The 10,058-nt window shown below is 37.4% G+C and overlaps 1 protein-coding gene across 1 annotated transcript; it reads left to right on the top strand.

Moving 5' to 3' along the window:
* On the top strand, positions 6,311 to 9,789 carry LOC107618755. Its single transcript, XM_016320899.2, has 4 exons — positions 6,311 to 6,557; positions 7,347 to 7,791; positions 7,871 to 8,096; positions 9,108 to 9,789. The coding sequence occupies exons 2-4, from the start codon at positions 7,354 to 7,356 to the stop codon at positions 9,626 to 9,628; spliced, it is 1,185 nt and encodes a 394-aa protein (XP_016176385.1). The 5' UTR covers positions 6,311 to 6,557; positions 7,347 to 7,353; the 3' UTR covers positions 9,629 to 9,789.

Below are 10,058 nucleotides of genomic sequence, written 5' to 3'. Positions count from 1 at the left end.
ATGACGCAGTCATCCAGACGCAGAAGACGCTGCTGTTCTGTTGATGATGGCACGGACAGCTTCCTATGTTCCTAAAACAGATCCAGGGGTGCCATCATTCAGCCTTGGATTGACTGATTCAAGCCAGGAGGGGGCGTCAACGCAGGAGACAGAAAGGGCAAAATCTCCTGAATCTGCAAATTTGATAAAACAATTGGACGATTTGGTCCAAAAAATAGCAAGCAGTGCGGCGAAGGAAAAAAACAAAAGTCCATAAATTCAGAGGGAGACTGGGGGAGAAAGTTCTGCAAAGTTTCAAACTCCTGGGGGATTATATCAGATTACGGATGATATGAAACAAAAGTGCTACATCTGGGGGACGAGACTGAAGGAAGATGCAGATGGCAATACTAACGAGTATGAGGAAATGTGCACTCTGATTGGCCAAGGAGAATACATTTTGATGAGAATGCACCTTGTATCCCTCCAGGCAAAAAGTGATATAGAATCTCAGGTAATATTAGAATAACATTAATGTTTTTACACCAAAGTCAATTGCAATGCTTATTAATGTAAAATTGATTTTGGCATATATTTCTAGATTGTATCTGCCATCTGCCTCATCCTCAACCAGAAAAATGAAAAGAGGTTTCAAGAACAAATATACTGTCTCCCCCCCCGATATTGTGGTAAGTGTTACTTCTACGAACTTTGGGTGTATTTTCTGTATTGATTTGGCTGTATTTTTTACGTTCAATTGGGTATAAGTTTAGTATTTCATTTCTTGTTTCGCAATTCTTGCAGTGCATGGCACTTTCGGATCACCCAAAGGGGGAATTCGTATCACCGAAAACGAAAAAGAAATTCAGGGTGGAAGCCTAACCGAGTTTCATTCCCTTCATAGATAGAAAAAAATTAACTTCGCATCCATATGTAAGTTTTCGTTTGCTAAATTTGTTAGTACGCTTATTTACTTATATGCCAAATAAAATAACACACTGTTGAAATGTGGCAATCCTTCAGATTTTTGCTCCTGTTTGCCACTCGGGGCATTGGTGGTTATGGCTAATAAATACAACAAAGCGGAAATGTCATATACTTGACCCGCTACACAAAAAAGCTCCAAGCGATGAGAGAAAGGACATTAATAAATTCACTGTAAGTTGCCCCTGTCTTCTTTACTTTAATATTTAGGTCTATTTCATTAGTTGTGTTGGGTGTATATTGTCCATTCAGTTGGGTGTATCTTGTGCATTTATTCGGGTGTATTACTGATTTGTTTTGCTATTTAAGGGATATGTATTTTCAAGATTGATAACATATGCCGGCGGGGAACCTCTGCAGAAAGGGGAGAACGAGAAGAAAATTAAATCATCATATGTTAAAATATCAGACCAAAAAACAAGGTATAAATTTGTGAGTCTGAACATTAAACTTTCGTAAATGAGATTTGTAATTTATTTTCTTCGTTTTCAGCTATGACTGCGCTATCTATGTTATGAAGTGGATGGAGTTAATTGAGCCGGAAAACATCAAAAAGAGGAAGTATGAATGGGATAATTGGCCACAGGTAACTGTCTTTAGAACTATATAACTCTGTATTACTTTACTGAATTAATATTGCTGTTTAAACAGAATATACTTTTTAATTGTAGGAGGAGGTGGACCACTATAGAGTGGAGTATGCTTCCCGGATACTATTCAGTGAGATGAATAAAGAAAGATATCGGGCAATTAGGGAGAGTAGTGCTATAAGGCTGTCGAAGCCATCCTCTGTATTATTGAGTCCGTTTTGTCAGATTAATTCTGCTGATATAGAAACTGCGTAATCCAACTGCTGGGTAGTTTGTAAATTGAACAAATGATATAAATATTTGCCATTTATCAACAACTTCTATTCCCTGTATATTTTTTCCCATAGTTAAACTACATGTGCTGGTAAACTGTCTGTGATGTATTCAAAAGCTGTATTACAGGTGGTAAAATATGAAGGAAAAAATTAAGGCATATATAAACGCAAATTATAAACTGTTACACCCAACGCAGGTCTAATAATACACCCAAGATTGCATAAAATATACACCCAAACTGTCTATGCTGTATTCAAAATGTATGAATTACATGTACTAAAATATGAAGAAAAACATCAAATCAAATATACACCCATAACCTGCGAATTTTTACAGCTTTTGTTCTATATGAATCTATATATGTGTCTATATGTAAATTGTCAATGAACAAAAATACACCCAAAAGAACGGTGCTTTTACACCCATATTCTATAAAACTATACACCCAAAGAGTTATCCCCTGCTGCTGGTACCCTGAACTGATAATTCATAACGTGTCCTTGATATTGGCTGGAATTTGAATGCGCCGCTGATGCAGCATCAAACAGGTTTATCTGAATATAACACTCACACATTAGCTAACCTATTAACGAGAAAAATAAACTCAATCGCCACAAATTTAAAGAACATTACTTTTACCTCGCTTAAAACTTTCGTCTTCTTCTTCTTTGTGCCATTTGCGATCTGTTTCTCCAGCTTTGAACCTAGCCTGTTTTTTGGACGTCCTCTTGTTCGAATCCTTGGCGGCCTTTGAAGCTCGTTAATGGATTCCAAGTTGGTGTCTTCGTGGGATAAAGAAGATGTCCCCTTCCTTTTGGCTTTTAATGCTTCCATCTCGGCCATGACGTTATCGTACGCACGGTGCAGAATTGCAGTCAGCTCCTCCGATTCGGAGGCAAATTCGCAAATATTTTGCGAACGAAAAACCAATTGGTCGAACCTCTTGCTTCTTGGCTCCATTAGTGGCTCGTCGTGGCTGCTCTTGATGTGTGTGTGTCGCCTCTTTACCTTCTTGCTCCATCGTTCCAGTATGTATCTAGGTGACACTTGGCTTACTTGTTCGAAGCTTAACACGCTTAGTGCGTGACGGCACAGTATCCCTCTCAACTCGAATAATAAGCATTCGCATTTTACCTTGGCTGCAACTGAGTCGTAAGTAACCACGAACTTGTTGAATATTGAGCTGGAAACTTGTTCTCCAACTTCGTATACTGAATAGCCTAGAGCGGAATTCTTTAATCTGGTGATGCAATTCGCCTTTCCTCTGAATTGCGCTTGGACTTCCTTAAACTTTGCGTGAGTGTACGCATCTTGAAACTGAGCTTCAATGGAGGATTTGGTTGCACACGGTATGACCGTATGAAAATCTGCAACATCTGATTCTCTCTCTGCTTGCTCCCTGCTTCCGAGGCAATTATCGTATTGTTTGACGAACTGAATAAGTGAGCTGTTCGGGGTGATATACTTGTTAAAAAATGAATGCATGCTCTCGCTCCTTTGTGTGCTTCTCATCCCTGCCCAGAAGTGGTGATCCAGATAGATAGGAACCCATATGTGACGGTCTTCGTACAGATCTGCATAATACACCCAAACACAGACTGTAAATACACCCGAGGGAACATGCAATATACACCTCTGCTGCAGATTTTAAAAAGACATTACCTGAAAGCCACTTGTTGTCCGCAAGACCAAAATTCAGTAGAAAATCATTCCAATTCCTATCGAATGAGTCTTTGTTATGAGAGTTCCAAACAACTTGGCTCATTTCTTGTTCGATATCGGCATGTCCCTTGTACCCGTTTAATTTACTTGGAATCTTCTTCATGATGTGCCAAATACACCAACGGTGAATTGTCGTTGGCATACAGGCCTCTAAAGCCCTTTTCATTGATGCGCACTGATCGGTGAGAAACCCTTTCGGAGCGTTTCCTCCCATGCAACGAAGCTAGCATTGAAATAACCATTTGAATGATTCAATTTCTTCGTTCTTCATCAAAGAGCATCCGAGAAGTGTTGACTGACCGTGGTGATTCACCCCGACAAAAGAACCACAGACCAAATTATCCCTGAAACAAATTACCTTGGTCCAGAATGCAAAATCATTAGTTACACCTAAACAAATGCTTCGCATACACCCAATGAAACAGCCAATATACACCTCTGATGCGGATTCGTAAAAATAAAATAATTTAGCATCATAAACAGGGGCAGTTTGTTACCTGTTTGTATTGTAGGTGGTGTCGAATGAAATGACGTCTCCGAAATACTCAAAGGCGGCTCTGCTTCTTGCATCGGCCCAAAAAGCGAGCTTAATCGATTGATCCTCTTCGAGTTGGAGCTCAAAAAAGAAATTCGGATTCTTCTCTTTCATTCTTAACAAATATTTCCCGAATTCTTTTGCATCTTCTTGTTCGGAAACATTCCGCACTTCCCTCGTAATGTAATTCTTCACGTCCTTTTCGATAAAATTTAACTCGCGATGACCCCCGGCAGCCGCAACAAATGATTGGTATGTTTTGCTTGGTCTGATACCAGCCTCCTCGTTATTCTCTATTGTACGACGAATGGACATGCTTAGTTCCCTGTGCTGTTTGAGCATCTCTACTTTGCTTGGACAGCAGGGGTGTGAATGATCGAGCACAACCTTTGAGATAATCCAAGCACCGACATCCTTCAATGTGTGTATATAAATTCTTGTAGGACAGTTTAAACCGGCTGTAGGATTGGTCTTCTCGGTCGGAGATATTTTAGATTTCCATTTTCCCTCTCTGCTACATGTAATCAGTTGATTCTTAATCTCGTTTCCCTTCCTATTTGTGCACCGAACTCTTGTAGAGAAACCTGCAGCCTTGGCGTAGTTCCTGTAAAATTTTCCAGCATCTTCAAGGGTGGTAAAGGTCATTCCAACCTTCGGAACAAGCTCGTCATCAACAACCGAGAGAGGCTGCACAATACACCGTGTCAGAACTGTGAATACACCCATAGATATGATTCAAATACACCCAATCATGTCTAATATGATACACCCGAACTGCAACAACTCAACTACAGAATGACCTTTAAAGCCATAAACTGTAAATACACAGGCTGCAGAATACACCATGTCAAAAACTAAAAACACACCCAATCATGTCTGATGTAATACACCTAAACAATAACAACTCAATTAAAATAACAAAACCAGTAGTGTAGATACACCCACACTTCTAGCAAAAATACACCCAAAACAAGACCTGATCTACACCCGAGCGTCTGCTATAAATTCTAGGTAATTAATCACAATTAATACATTGAATCGACAGATTCATGTTAACGTGTTAGTTTCACAGTCAATGTTCAGCAATTTTTCAACTACACAATGCTATAAAAATTACTGAAAGAAAATTTATTATGTAAATCAAACCTCAGGAACTTCGTTATATTCAAATTCATAATCCACTTCGCCTGGATTCAGCTGAGAATCTGAGGTGGAATGATCCATTATCTTCAAAACGAGTTCAAACTTTGATTTCAGAAAACAACAAATCAAAATAGAAAACGAAGCTCGAGTTGCAGAGAGAGAAAAAAGTAACGTAAACGAAGAACATACCAGTGAGAAAGGGAGAGGAAAAGAACAATGGAGAAGAATGAGGGAAGACGCGCGAGAAGAAGAACAACCAAATCTCAAAATAACGAAAACGAAGAAGGAAACAAATATTTTAAATTTGGTAGTTAGATATACGCGGGATCTTATATAGCGCGTGTAATCAATGTATGTGGAGCAGCGCGTATTTTCGTTTTATTGTTTAATGAGCTTGTAAAGCATACAAGCCTTAATGGCTTGTATGCAGAGCTTTTCCGTATTAAAAGCAACATAGCTATACAACAAAAAAATTTACTGGGCTTTAGAATTAAAATAAATAATACATGAAAAATAAGTTGAAAATTCATGTACTAAATTCAGACAAAAAAAGATATATTAGAATCTTAAAAAAAATAATATTAAATATATATTATGTATTCATTCTATTACGTACACGTTGAGGATAATTTGAAATAAAAGATAATGGACTTGTTGTAACTGCCATGTATTTTGTGTTTGAAGACGGGGTTCACAAAACCGGTTTGTGTTTGGAGTTAGCTAACCAGCAGCGGCGACAGACAGGCTTCTTCCTCTTCTATGCAGCAATTTTTCGGGCTTCAAAGGTTATTCATGGCAGAAGTGGAAAGGAGTGGGTTCAAGAGCGTCAAAATCTGTGGCCAGCCAGAACGATAGTGGAAGCACTACCATCAAACAAAACAGTGAAGATGCTTGAAGACATGCATCGACAATAACAGAGTAATAGAAGAATTCGATCAAGTTTTATGAGTACTTTTGTGGTGTAAAGGTCGTGTTAAAAGAAGAAATTATGTTTTTTTGTCAGTGTTAATTTATTTATTCAGCCCATGAAAAAAAAAGAAAATAATAATAGTAATAAATAAATTTAATTTACCTGATAACTAGTATTTGTTAACGAGATGTAGTGGAGCCGCCGGAACTGCTTCTGCCCTTCTGCTAGTGACGTACAATCAGGTTGATTCTGCCACCGCTGCATTGCCCTGTTCCGCCGTGCTTTCTGTTCCATTCTCCCTTTCTCCGCTGCTGCTACGAGCTATGGCGGTTGTCGATATCGCTGCCGCTGATCACTGAGGACGCTCGCTGCTGCACCGCCAATTTCTACACTTCACTTACGAATTACTCACTTTGAGGTAGGGGATCTTTAATGAAAGTTAGTGCTATTCTCTCAAACTCTAGGTCACGGGACTATGATTTACGAGTTATCATGCTCCTGTATGAATTTGATTGTGCTGAATTGTGATGGGTTGATTATGTTATATGTGATTGAACTATACCTCTAAGAGTTGAAATTAGGTGTACATGTTATTAGATTGGGTAATTACTATTCTGAACATGGATTAAGCTTATTTTAGTACAAGTGATTAATTAAGATTGAGATGGGTTATGTAGTGCTGAAGTTTTGTTTGTGTGACTAAAGAGCTATTTGAATTAGGTAGTCATGGATTAAGGAATAGATTAGTAAATTAAACTAGAAAACTTGTTAATGGGTAATATTAGTATTACTGAGTGCGATTTGAGTGTTTTAGTGAAGACTGAAGAGTATGCTAACCATTTAACATTTGCGTTAAGGGCACATGCTCAATGACCTTAGGGTGCCCATGTTAAGCAAAAAGTTTAAAAATTTATTACCTGAAAATTTTAAACTATAAATTTATTTTTAGAGAGATTAAATTATTAAATTAAGAGTAATGGTTAATGAATACTATTCATTAACATATGCTTTCATGAACAAACTTTTTTGTCTTTTAGTCCTATACATGGAATTGTTTGGCTTTTAGCCTATGTGCATGAATGGAGTGGGGGGAAAGGGGTTAAAAAAGGTATAAACAAAATGAGCCTTTCATTGATTTATATTTTAATGGTAGAACAATTTTTGTTTCCATATTCCATTTTCTAACTCACATCTGTTGATGTCCTAGTTGTTAAATGGATAGTTCTGATGAGGAAAAGGATGGAGTCTCTGGGAATCATGTACCCAAAGATCTGAGTTGCTTGGCATCTAAAGGTGAAAAGTTTGTAGATGCAGTACTTAATGGTCAAAATGAACTTTGTCTAGAGAACTTCCGCATGGATAAGAGTATATTCTACAAGTTGTGTGATATGCTGCAAGCCAAGGGTTTATTACGCCACACAAATCGAATCAAAATTGAGGAGCAACTGGCCATATTTATGTTCATTATTGGACATAATCTGCGGACAAGGGCCGTTCAAGAGTTATTTCGTTATTCTGGAGAAACTATTAGTCGACATTTTAACAACGTCTTGAATGCAATATTGTCAATTTCACTGGATTATTTTCAGCCTCCTGGTTCTGAAGTTCCTCCGAAAATCTTTGAAGATCCTAGATTCTGTCCATATTTTAAAGTAAGATTTCTTGAAATGTGTTTGATGACAACCTTGTTTGGGATTGATTCTATCTCATTGAGTCAATATTGTTTAATAGGATTGTGTGGGAGCAGTTGACAGTATACATGTACCTGTGACAGTTGGTGTGGATGAGCAAGGACCTTTCCGTAATAAGAACGGTTTACTTTCACAGAATATTTTGGCAGCATGCTCATTTGACCTCAAATTCTGTTATGTTTTGGCTGGCTGGGAAGGATCCGCTACGGATTTACAGGTTTTTAACTCCGCAATCACCAGGCAGAATAGGTTGCAGGTTCCTGAAGGTAATTTTAGTCAGTAAAATGGAGTTTTCATTTGCATAGTTGAATTTGTTCACTTCATTTTGAACACTACTTCTAAGATTTTATAGTGATTTTGTTTTTATGATTATGCAGAACTTTTTAACAGGAAAAATAAATGATTATGAATAACTAACCTTTTTGTCTAAAGTTCACAACTTCACATCAGTAATTTTTTGTTTTTTTAAGCCAAATTTTTTTTATCTGTTCCATTATGTCCTAAATTTTTATCAGCATTTCAGCTTGTTAACAAAATTTTATTACGTGTTTCCTGCTTGGCATTTCCACCTTCCACTTAAAAGTGAAGACCGATTATTGAATGGGAAAAAAAAAGTTCTTACTCAGAAGAAGAATTTGCTTGTATGATTCATTATTAGTTGTGAGCTTAGAAAGTGATGCAGCCAACCCCCATCATAAAAATACTAGACATCAATCCTGCAAATTCACTTATCTTTCCTTTTCTCTATAAAACTTTCTGCATATATTGCGGTCAAACTTTTTCAATCTGTTTCACTCCCTCAATAAATCGATTTGGCTCATGTCAGTTTGTCAACTTGCCCGTGCATAAGCTCCTGGAAAGGTTCCAGTCTCTTTAGTTATGACTCTTCCATTGATACAGAGGTGATATTGGAGCTGAGCTTTTAAGTTAACAAAGCCCACCTTGGAGTCATTGACTACTTGTCAGATTTATTGGATTTTTGGTTCTCTATGCAAATGTTTTAGCTAATGTATTTGGTTGAAATTGTAAGAGACTGATAGGGAAGAAATGCATGTCAATGCCACTTTGAGGTCGCTAGTGATTATTGAATTAGTCATTTGGAAAGCGTTGCGCCTTTTCGTTAGATTTAAGACTTGATTGGAACAATCAAGTTAAATTTTTTGTGATCAAAATGAAACTTAGAACTCAATGGATGAATACTCGGTTTTATGTATGACTACTGTACAATTTTATTTCAATTGTTAGATTAGCAGATTAACACACTTTTTATCACACAGGTAAATACTACCTTGTAGATAGCAAGTTTCCAAATGTGGCAGGTTTCATTGCTCCATATTCCAATACTCCATATCACTCCAAGGAATTCCCAAGTGGTTACACCCCGCGGCATGCAGGTGAACTGTTCAATCAACGGCACTCGTTATTGCACAGTATCTCCGATCGAACTTTCGGGGCTTTAAAGGCACGGTTCCCGATATTGATGTCTGCTCCTTCATACCCATTACAAACACAGGTGAAGTTAGTGGTGGCAACAAGTGCATTGCACAATTACATTCGCAGTGAGAAACCGGATGATTGGATTTTCAAAATGTATGGAGAGGGGATGCCATTTTCAATGGAGGAATCGCTACCATCTTTAGAAGAGGAAGTTCTGCCAATGTCACACATTGAGTCGCACACGCATCCGCCGCTAGATTCTACTTTTTATGCAGATGAAATTGCTCTTGCTTCGCAGTTGAGAGACTCAATTGCAACTGAAATCTGGAATGATTATATCCATGGTTTGCCTCCCATGTAGATTTCTTTAATTGAGCCCATTCTTAAACTTAGGTTTTGATATTTTCCTAGGATTTATAGGATAGGATGGATTATAAGATAGATTCGAACTTTGATAGTGTACATCGGTATTTTGTTTTGTTCATAAAAAAAAAAGAAACGTCCTAGTAGATATCATTTATATTTGAAGTGAAACTAAATTATTAAAACTTCAAAGTCCAAGTTTCAAAATCCAAAAATCTCACAAGACAAGTATAACAGTTCCTTCTTTAATAAAGATGATATAGGAAAAGAGATAAAAATCGAACATACGACTTGGAGTTCAAATGAGGTCCATGAGACTTTTAACCACTTACAACAATTTATTCTTTGCTTAGCTTTGATTTAACTTATATTTCTCTAGTTTCACAATATTTATTACTTTGGAAAAATTTAAAATATTTAACTATTCT

Source organism: Arachis ipaensis, chromosome B09 (genome assembly GCF_000816755.2).
Source record: "Arachis ipaensis cultivar K30076 chromosome B09, Araip1.1, whole genome shotgun sequence".
Taxonomy (NCBI): domain Eukaryota; kingdom Viridiplantae; phylum Streptophyta; class Magnoliopsida; order Fabales; family Fabaceae; genus Arachis; species Arachis ipaensis.
Note: the sequence above shows the minus strand (reverse complement) of the source record. Positions and strands in the feature narration are given on the sequence as shown.